At 38.0% G+C, this 13,814-nt stretch overlaps 1 protein-coding gene across 2 annotated transcripts in view; it reads left to right on the top strand.

The window, feature by feature from the left end:
• plpp3 (phospholipid phosphatase 3) overlaps nt 1-13,814 on the top strand; it is a 44,268-nt gene that overhangs the window by 28,416 nt on the left and 2,038 nt on the right. For both annotated transcript variants that reach the window (XM_015355794.2, XM_006634999.3), the window contains exon 5: nt 5,804-5,980. In XM_015355794.2, coding sequence (XP_015211280.1) covers nt 5,804-5,980 — 177 coding nt within the window. The remainder of the gene's footprint in view (nt 1-5,803; nt 5,981-13,814) is intronic.

The following is a 13,814-nucleotide window of genomic DNA, read 5'->3' as shown; positions in this document are numbered from 1 at the left end:
ATTCTAACTTTAGAAATGCAGGTTAGAGTCATTGGAAATTCCTCCTTCAGGTCACAGTTTAAATATATTTTCTTCTCTCACTGTTATTCTCACAAGACACCCTCATCTGGATTCTGGTGTTGCTGCTGTGATAGAGAGGATGTTTGAAAGCAGTTGTGGCCAGCTGTCTATTCTAAATACTGATTGTAGAGAAGAGCATTAAATGTGAACTATTAGCTAACCCAATACTAAAAGAAAGCATGTTGCCATGGAAACATGAAGCCTATCTCAAAAGCACAGACTGTAAAGCACAACTATACAATAGATGGCACATCAGTCCATTTCAGAAATCACATAATTTTTGGAAGGAGAGAGAAAACGGGTAGAACTGCAGTCCAGAATCAAACCCAAGACCCAGGGGCTGTGAGGCAGCAGTGCTAGCCACTATTAGTGTAATTAGTTTAATAATCAAACTTCTGCAGCTAGGAATACCATCTTATATTAATGATATGAGGGGTTTTAAGTTATATTATAACTATTATATATGATAAGAATATGTAATTTGTATGTTAAGTTATAGTGTACTTAACGCTATCCAGACAAGCAATCTCATTTGGTAGGCATAAAATGATTAAAAGCAACAGCATTGTAACACTGTAAAGAGCTTTTGTGGATACATTTAGACCACTTTGACTGAAAGGATAAAAGGAACAGGTTATTGTTAGGGTCAAAGAAGGCTATTAAAACTCACAAAGAAAAATTATCTCCTCAAATATGTGATTTACAAGTTCCTCCCAAGAAAATAGGTCACTACTCCCTTAGCGCCTTTCTGGCTGAAACATTTCAAGCCTGTAATACCTCAGAACTCTGTCTTTGCTGGGTTTTTTACAAACCCATTTTCTGGCTTAGGAATGTAAGCTTTTTCTTTGAGGACAGGACTTAACTTTGTGGAAATTAACCATTGTTTCCAAGCAGGCCCTTTACAATGCTGATTGTAGACTCCAGGGTAATTTATACCATAAAGGTATTATTATTCTCTTGGTGCCTGTTGATGGGCTTTCTGTTGTCAGCAGTAGCTGGGGTCTTGGCAGATGGAGCAAGATGCTCACATCCATTTGGACTCTGAATGGTAAAAGCTAAGTAGTCTGTAACTGCTCCAAACTGGTGCCGTGATCAACAGATAGAATCTGCTCATCCTTAAATTCTGTTTCTGCAGCTCTTAATCAGTGTTAAGAAATTTGTTTTCTTTATTCTTTGCTCCCAGACAGGACTTTTCCTCCTTCAGTGAAGATGGAGGAAGGTTTTGAAACCTGCCTAGAGTAGTTGACAAGTCTTTTTAGGGGGCTCAGTGTGAATGAACATATTGTGAATCAAAGCTTTCAAGCAGAACGTCAAGCCTCCTCTTGTTGCACTCTGCTTTACTTTGAAGGCAGGCTTCCACTTCAGTTCCTCCTGTAAAGATGCTTTGTAGTTTCATTTCCAAGTTGAGAGTCTTACTTTCCACTGAATTATTAAGCATAATCCTCTTTGATGAAAAGTCTGGTCCCTCCCTCTTTTTTGTTCTTTAGTTGAAAAGCTTATACTAGAACAAATGAAGTAAGACATTATTCCAATAAATGCAGATGTCCTCTAAAGCAGACACTTTTTTATGCAGGCCCATGTTACGTCTATGGGAATCCCCTTACTTATTACTTTAAATAAGGGTTTACAGTAACCATGATAAGAGTGATGTCACCTCGCTGTGGTAAGTGAGAAATGTATAATGGGTATTTCCCAGCCCTCGAGTAACCTCCAGACAGACAGTTCACCATTACAGCAGATGTCTTTTTGGTTTGGCTGTGGTGTCTTGAAAGTGCCTTGACCACATAGTGATATGTGAGCCTTTGCCAGTCTTTCCAAATAGCTGTTTGGAGGGAGAAGCTTAATATATTGAATAACAAGGCAGTGAAGTGCTTCACATGCAGAAAAAAGAAAAGCAGTGTAACAAACAGAAAAGCAGAGCAGCTTAGAAATAAAGAATAAGTTCACCATATGGATGTTCCCTTGTTTGTCGTGTCCTCATCTGTGGTAGTCTGTTCCTGTAAGAGCTTGGAAGCATAACTGTTGTGGGCTTGCTTAACAATTGAATGGTGGTGTTCTATTTCAAAACTGTAGCCCATACAGATGGCAGCTCAGATTGAAGTGCTTTCTTAGTTGGATAACTGAGGGAATGCCAATCTCAAGGTGTGGTTAGGTGTAAGGTTATCCATGTTACCTTACCTGTAGCAATTAATGTTGTCTTTGACCTAACTGGATGAATGTTTTCTAAAATGCAGAAAAAGATATATGAGGTATGGGCTGTTAAACACCAGTGTGCTTCTATCCCAATGGAGTCTAAGGTCTTATTTCTTCAATATTAGCACTGCAGTCAGTTATCTTGTGGCACAACAGCTTAAGCGGACTGTCTGAAAAAGAAAAGATACATAAGACTTGAGCTTCAGTATTCACAGAAGCTACAGTTTTTCAGTTTTTTTCAGACATGGTTTTGTGATCTCTGGAAAAGCGGAAGCCTCTCTACAGATTTTTGAAGAAGTCATGCAGGCACTTCTGTTTGCAAGGTGTGAAAAGTATTTTCTTGTGTCTTAAATAGACAGAGAACAAAGCAGTTTTCTGTCCACATCAATCTACAGAATCATCTGTGGAGGATGAAGGAGAGTAGGACTGGAGCTGGGTGTGGAGTCATAGTAGAACACTTTGTACACTACCTGAAGCTGTTGAGATAGGCTGAAGGAGATGGCACACTTTGCATTAATATGATACTATTTAGTGCAGTTTCAGAGAGTGCCTTTTGAAAAGATTTATGGAAACATTTTTGTTATCAGCAGCTAAATGCCAGGCTGTGTTGCTCCCCCTCTGAGTGTATGCAAAGAGAAGCACACACTCGGTGAAGTGACTGAAAAATCAACAGAACATTACTGTGTTGTGAAGGATGTAGGGTTGCCAGAGTGCAAAACAATTCCATAGTGACTGATATTTCAGAAATGTCCACTTCACACATAGGGCTGTCTCTATAAAAAAAGAGCAACGTTTGTACAGCCTATACTTTTTTTGCTGTGGCCATTTGTTTTTGCAAGAAGCGTGACAGATGTTGAAGATTTATGTACCCAGTTTATAAAGGTTTTAGTTTATGAATGGTAAATGCAGTTCTAAGCAGCATAGTACTGTACCTAGTAAGCTGCAAAGCAGGGTGGTTTTAGAATTCGGTCATATGCAGTTTTTGATCACATATACATAAGAATATACTTGATATACATATATATAAGTGTTCAAACCAGAGCAACAAAAGCGCGATCAATTATTATTTCTTGACATTTGTCGTTTCTCTCCCTAGTCTATGCAAACAAGCAATATTGATACATTGTTTCTGAACATGTTCATTGTGAGGAAAATAACCATTCCAGTTACTCAGCTAGATTTCAATTTGTTCAAGTAAAAAGAGGCAGTGGGTGCTACACACTTCACTGCAGGTTGCAGGCATGATTGTCATCTTTTTGCTCTGTTTGTCCCTGTAATAGTAATGACTACAGTCGGGCAGCGAGGGAGATGGAGGTAATCACATAACTGATTGTGCCTGCAATGGGGCTTTTTGTTCTTCTTTTGACAGCACACCATAATCACATACGGTCGGCAATGGACTTTTAAGTAGATTGATTGCAAAGATCAACCAAGAAAACCAAGTCTTGGTTAAATCCCTTTAGCTAAGGAGCTCAGCCGATTCCTAATACACCTTAGAATAAATGTATTTGATAGCAAAATATTTAATTTATTAAATATTGTGGAATTGAAGTCAGATGAATAACTGATCTGGTCTGTTTTTTTAAAGGTTATCTTTGCTCATCGAATAGATTATTTGTCTATTTTTCTTTAAAAAGCAATATTAATATCAAATTCAGCTTTTCTCTGTGCATCATCTTAAAGCTCACTTCAAACTCAGCCAAGTGAGTCACACAAATATTGCTCAAATCAAAGCTCTACAACCTCATTGTGTTTGGGTTGCGCAACATTGATTTTCAGATGTAATGTGAATTTGAGGATTGTTTTTCTCCTTTTTTCTATGGGAATTTCAGTAACATAATTGTCTTTGGAGCGAGTGTACCCGTAATCATAACCTAAGTTGTGAGACAATTTAAACTAGGACACTCTGATGAAAGAAGCTGCTTTTATATGATGCCAGCTCGAACTTTAATACATGGAGGCTTGATTTATGGATTGGAGCGTAAATTGTGGTTACACATGAGACATTTAGAGACGTCCTTCTGTCCAGCTGAGCTGTCCTTGAGCAGGGAGACATCATCATGTACACTATAATGATAAGTAAACCATCATTGATAGAGAAGATTTTGAGATCTAGAAAAAATAGATTTTTTTAAAGTGGCCTACTTGGAAAAGGCAGATGGAGGAGGGAATATAAGAATACATTTGTAGACAATGATTAAGTGAACAGTAATATTAATTTTCTTTGTATTCCAACCAGATGCTACCCTGAATCATTTCAAGTCTGGGAGCTTAGGCTACTGTGGTTCCAGCATGCTGGCACAAGTTTTATATTCAGTAAACTCATTTACATTGCACAACTGTCATGTTTACTGATTACAAGCATGCTGAAGGTGATTTGGAATAACACCGCTAAATCAGCCACAGAATCTTTTAAAATTGATTAAACCTTTTTTTTTCTGTTAGGGAACATTTATGGATATGGTTTGAGTTAACAAATTATAGTTGTCTCCTTGTGTATTCCAGGAATTTAGTCTTGCTCTCAGTTTAAAAGAAATTAGCTGGCATCCTAAGTTTTGTCTGCACTGTAGTCTGTACTTACTTTCCCGGACAGAGGTGGAAGTTCCCTTATAGAACTGTAAACAAACGAGTATCATTAGGTTTCTTGGGAAAACGAGAAGTTATCAGATCCTCATCTGACGTCACTAGGGGTTGAGTTCTGTGGGATTGCCTTGTGTCTCTGTCCCCACATTGTGCTGACAAAAGGATTGTCATTATATAGTTTTATTTCTCTTTTTTATAGTGGGTTTATTACACAGCTGTATATATTATGGAACAAGTAATAGGTTTATTCCATGCTGGAAAGAGAAGAAAGAAAATACAAACGTTTCGGCCGTGGAGCCTTCTTCAGGTTTTTTCTTCTTTCTTCTCTTTTCAGCATGGAATAAACCTATTACTTGTTCCTTTGCAGCCTACGCATGCTGACCCAGCTACCCATCTGTATATATTATGTACAATTCTTCATCGAAACAATGGTAACAATATCTCTCCTGTATCCTTTGCTCCAGGCTTGTTGCTTTAAGCAAAGATTGTGTGCATCTTCACGGAAACAAAATATTGAACTGTTTCTTTTTGCTGTTAAGTAAATGGTCATTATTTAAAACACTAGGCATTTGAATTGGATTAAGCATACCTAGTTTACTAAGTCTATCCAGTATATTTAATACATAAAAACAGAACACTCTTTCCAGGTACAAAAGGTATGTACTTGGATAACAGTAGAATACAGGTTAGTAGCAGACTATAGACTGTACCTCGGAACACTGAGATTAGAACTTTGAGTTGTGAATTTTCCCTGCATGTCTTTGATGTTTGCACTACAAACTTTGTATGCTTACTTCCTCTTTACTGTGCATTCTGCATTCAGTCCATTATGTGAAGTATTTTGTATATGTTTGCGCTTTTCAAAATTCACTCTCTGGACCTGTGGATATTGCTGTGTTCAAATACCCTGTACATGTTCTTCCCATCTCCCTGACCCACTTGTCTGTGTGTTGCAAATGTCTTGTAGTTCTATCTCCAGTCTCGGTTCACCTGGAGAGGTGCTCGCCTTCTGCGTCCTCTGCTGCAGTTCACCTTGATTATGATGGCATTCTACACTGGCCTGTCCCGGGTCTCCGACCACAAGCACCATCCCACCGATGTCCTGGCAGGGTTTGTGCAAGGCGCCCTGGTGGCTTACTGCATAGTGAGTACTTAGATTCATTAAGTACAGCCTCATCAGTTTCACTCCCACACTGTGCATTTGTGCAGATGACTCACTTCATAGAGATTTGCACTAGCACCACAAAAGATCCCTCTCAGACCCAGTCTTTGGACTTTGGCACAAATTTGTCCCTATTCAAGTTGATGGTAGAGACATGTTACTTTCATGGGAAATAGACTCTTAACTACAAACTATTTTGGTCTGCATATAAATGAAATATGAGTCCTCAGAGATGTAAGACTTCAGTGAGAAGCTATGTCACTTTTTTAATAGAATAAAAGAACATTATGTTACCAATTGCTTAATGACTGAAGCTGAGAATTAACCATAAAATATACTGGCATCAACTCGAGAGTCTTTGTTGTCCATCGAATCTTAAATTCAACTGAGTTTAGAAAATATAGTTTGTAATAATAAGCTACAGATTGCTTGAAAAAAATTTGGAATAAATGAGGAACACTCAAAAAATCTCAACAGTGTCCATTTGCAGAATGTGCAGGTTGTATAATGAAAGTTCCTCCAGCCACTGCCATAATGCAAACTCTGCTGTCACTAAGGGCAACCTGTTAAAATAATACAGATTCTACTGTGTGTGAAGTACAAAAAAAGCCATTAGTGTTTTAGTCCTTGTCTCCTCTGTTGTTTTGATTGTTTCACTTTACAATTTCAGTGAGTTTGCTTAAGGTATTAGGGGGGTCTTTTTTAAGCCCAGACCGTAAACAAGCTCAGCTGCAGTTCACAGAGGCCCACTTTTCTCTTGGGGGGTAGGCAAAACAATTACGAAAATTGTTTGCTTCATACTAAGTGCTTTCATAGAGTTCTATAGACATCTCCCTGTATGGCAGCCAAACTTGGCACAGCCACTGTCACTGTCAGGATGTTTTCTGAGGGCTCTTGGCCGCCACAAAACCTTGGGCTCTGATACTGGGTACACAAGAATCTGGAGGGATGTCTTTCATCAATGAAATCGCTGCCGACAGGGTCCTTTCTCTGTATCGGTGAAAGACCTTGTAGCTCAGTTGTGTGCTTTAGAAAGGTTGGTACTGCTTCTGAATGGTATTTAGGCGAGTGTCATATGTGCCAAACAACTTGGCAGTTATGGTCTCAGAAGCATAGACTTTTAATGCAGGAATGTGTGGTGCCATGGTAAGGGCTCATTACTGACATATTTGAATCTAATATTTTAATGTGATCCAAAACTCAGTCTCCTAAATATTTATGTTCCCGTGTCCTTTAATGACCACTTGAAGAAGTGATGCCAGACATTTCATACAATTTTAAACATCAGCCAGAGAGGGCTCTTTCGAGTGGCAGTACACAGATTTGTTTCTTTTCAAGCTTGGTGATAAACATGTTATTAATGTTCTTTCACTAAGCTGCTGTAATTACAGGGCTCTGTAATATTGTTTTGGTAAATTGTTTCCTTTAGTTTAAGATTTTATGAAGTTCTTGGGTGACTGTAACTACTTCTTTACTACAGTGTTTGTCACACTGTATGCAGAAGTGCCTTCTTTAGGAATAAATAAAGGAGGGAAGCGGAAGGACAGAATTGCCAGTGGAGTGACAACATTCTACTAGGCTAGGTTTGGCAGTGGATTCCAGTGGTTGTATCATAAATTTACTTTCTGTTTTATCTGGTCCTCCATTCCCATTGACCCAGTTAACTACACACTATAACACTTACTGTGTGCAATTAAAATATATTTAATAACTGATGATCAGAAGTGGTCTTTGGAGGAATTGCTGTTGGAGAAAGGAAACACCAGTCTCAAAACTGATCATACTTGGACTATGATCATGCCAGATCTTTAAAATAATCAGTAGATTGGGATTATTCCTCACCTAAAAAAGTGGACCTTGTTGTTTTTGCTAATGATTATGCTGATTGCATAGCTCTTTGTGGTAAAATTCCCCTTCATCAGCCTAGTAGATAACATAGGCAGTCCCATTTTTCTGTTTATCATCCATTATTGTGTATTCCAACCCCAAAACTTCAATTCTTTCTCCAGAGCTTGATCCCTTATTTTATGGTCTCTACTGCCTTGTGCATAAAAAAAAACTCACATTCTCAATAATTAAAGTAATTAAGAAATGAGGCTTTAGCAAAAGTGTAGTATTTAATATAGTCATCAAAAAACATGGAAGACAAGTTAAATTGTATCATAATCTAAGGGTATGGAGCTCCTGTCCTGTTGGGCCAATTAGTCCATTTAATATAGTGTCTGTGAAGATTTGTGAACTTAAACCATTCTGCTGGTAAATGTATAAGCTTCTTCTTATGGCACTATTTTCAAGACCTGCAACTTAAGTAAAGCTAATGGCAGCTTAGTGAAGTAAGGCATTCTTTCAGGACTTTTTTTTACGTTACAAAGGGTTCATATATTTTTGGTCGTACCTGCATGTTTTCTGCAGTGAATGGCATCTTTTTCATAGATTCTGGGCAGATGGCACTTTGTTCATAACATGGAGGGGCAGAGGTGGACAGGGACTGAGCTAGCCATGAATGGCTTTTCCTGCAGCTCCCTGCACAAGGCCACTGGCAAGGAAACAGCTATGAGATAATGGTCTGAAGCTTCTCTTCCTTTGTCTTAATACTAAAGGATTTAGCTTTTAGCAAGAAAATCCAGACCTTGTATATCCCATAATTCCTTAGGAGGGCAAGGGTCATTGTCAATATCCTGCGCTAAGTAAGGGTTTCTCCCAAGATCAGACTGCCAGTTAAGCACTTTAAGGCTTGGTATGTTAGAGAAAAGGGTGCCCTTAAGATATCCTATCTGTAGTGCTTGAATGATTACAAGCCTCTCAATCAGACTACCTTTTTTCACTACAGACAATTGATTCACAATGCAAACAATAGACTCCAGCAGTATGTCAGGGGCTATTACTGAAACAAATGTTTATAATCATTTTAAGATCACTCACACTTAATTTGACCCTTCACATATTTCACATTTGCCTTCTCTGTCCTAATCCACCAGTGTTTCAGGAGAGTGTTGCTTTCACTGTACTTCCTCGTTATAAAATTGACTGTTTACAAGACCTTGCATACTGTTGATGGTTGCATGGGGCAAAAGCAGATTCATTCAACGAAGAGAACCACTGTGGCTTTCTCATGTTCTTCTCTCAAGTGTGAAATTGAAGAGCCCAGAAAGGGAGAAAGACAGACAGCCCTGTCAGTTATGGTTGACTCGGAAGAATAACACAGAAAATGCTAATGCCGAAAGTTTTTAACTTGAGATCCCTTAACTTGGCAGCTCTGATGAGCATTTTTCAATCATGGGAGGTTTTCGTTTACCATATTGAAAGCATTATCTGAGATGTTTAAATATTTTTAAATGTCTATTTTCTTCATCTTCATTAAGGGAGGCAGACTTGTAAGCTCACTTTATCTTACTGGAGTTTTCACAAGTGTCCTAAATTCCCATTCCTTAAACTCAGGTTCCCTTTTTGACACTTTTAACTAAAACCAAACAGGGATTTAGAGCCAGTCATTCCCATTGTAATTTCCTGCCTGACTCAACCATTTTGTGAGTCAGATGCCACAAAACCTGGTTTTTAAAGGGTTCCATCTGTAAGCCATTCCTCATCTAACTCTGATGTTCATCAGCAGGAGACTTTTTTTGGGTTCACAAAACACTGCCATACATTAGTTCTCCTCCCTTCATTAGTGACAGTGTACATAAAAAATTGAATGGTCTGTGAGTGTTGGAGATCCTGCTTCTCGGTGAAACATTAAACTTCATTGTTAAAATCTGAGTTTTCTCACAGAAAAAAGTGCTCTTCAATTCCAATGTTTACATATTATGGATAAAAATCACTTCTCCAATACGTTCTGTATAATCAGTACCTTATTAAATTATGGTAACAGTACAGTACACCCACCAAATGCTTAATACAAAGAAAGTAGAGTTCTTGAAAACATAAGCCCTCTGTTAAGTGTAGGATTTATGATTTGAATACTGAACTCAAACAAATTAAATGCAGCATAGATCCATTTTTTTCTTAGACATGTAGCTGCTCATTATTAAATCACAGACATTAAACTATATTGACAGAGCAGTTTTGGAGCAACAGCCTTTGCTAAGATACTGTCTCATCCACCTCCATTCCATGACTTTCTTCTGGAATTGCTCCAGCAGGATTGCTGTGGCTCTGCAGTGAGATGAGGAGCTCCAACTCGGATTGTTTTTGCTGTCAGTGCAGTCCCAATACAGTGGGCTTCCTTGAAGGAAGGGGACAACTTTAATTTTTTCCCCATAGGGACACAGCAAATCCTACAACAATAAATATTATTTGACAGCTGCAGTTGTAAGGCCTATAGTGTATAAGGCCTACTGTATATAGCCAGGCTGTCATGTGATTACACGGGAGCTCATCATATCCTGAGTTACAGAAGACATTATTCTACAGCAATTTAGAGAAATAATTAGCAGAAATTAAGGACTAAATTGCTCTCTGGTTGGAGGTTTGGTGATGATTCATATACAAATGCCTCTCTTGAAGCTGGAATGGAGGCCCCTCTTAGTCATTTCATAATGAGAAGACCTAATTTTGTTCCTAATGGCATTACGTAAGGGTGGAAAAGGTCACCAGGAATATAGCATGACTTAATCATGGTCTCCAAGCATTTGTTTCAGAGTCCTATCTAAGAGAAAAAAATGCTTATATTAAAGCTGTTATTGTATGTAAAAAAAACTACTTTTTCAATTTCTGTGGATATAGAACAGTAGTTCTCTTTGTCAGGCAGTTGGTAGGAATGTTACGAAGTTGTGGCAGAATATCAGAAAAGGAAGAATCGAAATACACAGCATGCAGGATAGTGTCTTAGAGTGCCCTGACAGCTGGCTTCTCAGTAGCAGGGGCTGTTCATGGATATGTCCAGCACAGTCTTCTGTTCAGAACAGGAAAGATAATTCCTTTTTTAGCTTTCACTGGTGACTGGCGAGGGTCGTGACTTGCCATAGTGTGTAGCTATGAAACAGGAAACATGACGGGCAGATTTATGCCTACACTTCATTTTGACAAAAATAGTTATTGTTTCCTCTCTGCTTTCTTGCATTGTAAACTATTCACTCCAGGCATGCAGAATCGACAGGCCTATCAATCCAGACTGAAATACATTTCAGCTGTTATCAGCAGCTGAGCAGCACCATGGATCTAGAGAGGTTACGCTGCCCAGTCTCCCACACGTCCTTTGTGACCTTCTCAGGGTCCCTGTAGAGCGTCAGCTTTCTGTCTTCAGCTCTTTTGTCAGTCTTTGATAAGTTTCCTTTCATGAAAAAGATGTAACCTTTCACACACAAAAACTAGTCGCTGAGCTTCTTCTGATGTTCTTATATTCATGTATCACAGATGACAAAAATCTGCAAAGATTAAAAATGCATAAATCTAAATAATTTACATACTTTATGCACCGAATATGCACATTTAAGTATTTTATTATAGTGCATTGCTTAGAATGTTTTGAATGCTGTATGATATATTTTAGCATATGTAGAGACTTGTGTTGTAGAATGCTAATGTTGTATATAAAGACATTACATTGTGTTGAAGACCAAAATATTACATATATTATGTAAGTTGATGGCCTTTACTGTTCAATAATTGATTTTTCTGGAAGGCATTTAATATCCATAGTGCCAGTCCCATAGATTTAAACAGGGAAAGAGCTAGGACACACCCTATTAGGATATGTGGGTGGGTCCAAACTGAAGTGTCACCTGGGACTCTTTCTGAAAGCTGGCTCAAGCGTGTACAAAGCTGAGAAGTAAGGTATTGTGGGTTAGTGCTGGGCGATAATTCGATAACGATAATTATCGCAATACAGTTTTCCTCGATTATAACTTTAACAAAAGTTCGATAAATGTTCGATATATATGTTTATGCTCTGCGCATGATATGCACATGTGCACAAAATACTGCGCGAGTGCGCGGGCGTGTTGGAGACCAGGCAGCTGACGTGGTGTCGTTTACCCACACGGTGGTTGCTGACAGGATTGTAGTTTGAGTTGAGAAATGAGCGACACTGAAGCACATGGAGTTATAATGGGTAATTTGGAGATATTTTGGCTTTTTACGATCAGACATAAAACAGAGACTTTGCAGTCTGTCTGAGCCATCGTCTATGCGTGTTTTATCACACTGCAGTATTTAATTTTTCTATTAAGATATTTATTTTGTACATTTTACTCATGCATATTTTGACATAAAAAGACTTGAATACTCTCTACCTTTGTTTAATGTTTCTTCTGTTTGGCAAGTGTTTGTTGTGTTCTTAAAATAAAGATTTGCTTAATTTATCAATTAATTTTCACTCAGGAGAAAAAATCTGCCTTTAAACTTGAAAGAAATAATGATTTTACATTTATCGTGATAATTATCAATATCAACTGATAAGAAAAGTTTTTATCGTGATAATGTTTTTGGCCATATCGCCCAGCCCTATTGTGGGTGCAACACCAATTGCTGCAGCTCTTGCATCACTGACAGAACAGGGTAGAGGAATCTCAAAGGAGAACTGCATGAGGTGAGACATTGGATCCCAAAGGGACTGTTACAATTTAATATCAATTATTTTTGGCTATTAAACCGTTTTTTGTTTAAGGACGTATAAAGCTAGTAAAGGCTTTTATTTTATTTACTTCCTATTCCTTGATCTCTTCTATCCGTTCCTCACACCAGTGCTGAGCAAGCTTGAAAATGTCAATGAATATTATATTTTTATGTGTGATACCCTCATATATTTTCAGTTGGTTATGTAACACTACATTAGTAAGTACACAAATAATCACAGATGAAGAAAGCCAGACTTTAAGATACTTAAGGTATCTTGAGTATCTGGAGGGAAGCTGTAAAGTGTTCTTGACAATAGCTGTTTCCATGGGCCTGTTTCCTTTCAGACACTCCCAGGTAACCTGCCCTCAATATCCTCTCCAGCTATGACGTCATTGAGTATTCAGGAAAGGCTCTCTTTTTGTGTCTCTTCCTCTCGTGTCCTACTCCCACGGCAAAAGAGCGCTAACTCAGAGGAAACCGAGTGACTTCACACCCTCAGGCAGTAGTGGGAGGGAAATTTAATTTTGAAAAAAGGAAAAAAAGTGACTAATATTGTATTTCCCACAATTAATGGGTGTCCTTATTAATGGCTATGTGAGTGTTCTGTAATATCCGGGCAAATTAAGTATGAATTGTAACATTGAAATGATAGTCAGTATGAACAACACTCTTACCACTTCCTTTGATGGATTGCTTAGTAGTCTGATAATACCAAGCGATTCCTAATGAATTGCATTTTTATCTAAACTGGTGTTCTAATGAACTTGTTTAGACTGTTATATGCCTGAGGAAGAGACCATTAGCCGTCTGTATTTTTAGAGTAGCATTCTTTTCCATGTCTTAAAATATCATATGATTGACAAGTGTAGCATGTCATTTTCTTCTACGTAAGTGTATTCAACAGCAAACAGAATCTGACATGTCTGCTTTTTGAAAGAACATCAATATTCATTCCATATACTGTACAGTGCATTGGTTAATTGTTTTCTTGTCAACATCTCTGTGCTAAAAAGCGTGAGAGCTGATTTGAACAGTTGCCAACCCTCAGACATTTATATATAGCCTTCAAAACACAAGTCACATTGGAATTGCACTTTCTCAGCTAAAAGGAGCACTACATATTTGGATGCTTTTTGATATCTGTTTTACTAAATGTGTTATTTTTGGGATTCATGTGTTATTTTTTTAAAGAGTAATGAGTATAAAAAGGTACTAATTAAACTTTAGAGTAAATTGTTTCTTTTTAAAACCATTGTCTGTA

The sequence above is a fragment of the Lepisosteus oculatus genome, chromosome 9 (assembly GCF_040954835.1).
Source record: "Lepisosteus oculatus isolate fLepOcu1 chromosome 9, fLepOcu1.hap2, whole genome shotgun sequence".
Lineage (NCBI taxonomy): Eukaryota > Metazoa > Chordata > Actinopteri > Semionotiformes > Lepisosteidae > Lepisosteus > Lepisosteus oculatus.
Note: the sequence above shows the minus strand (reverse complement) of the source record. Positions and strands in the feature narration are given on the sequence as shown.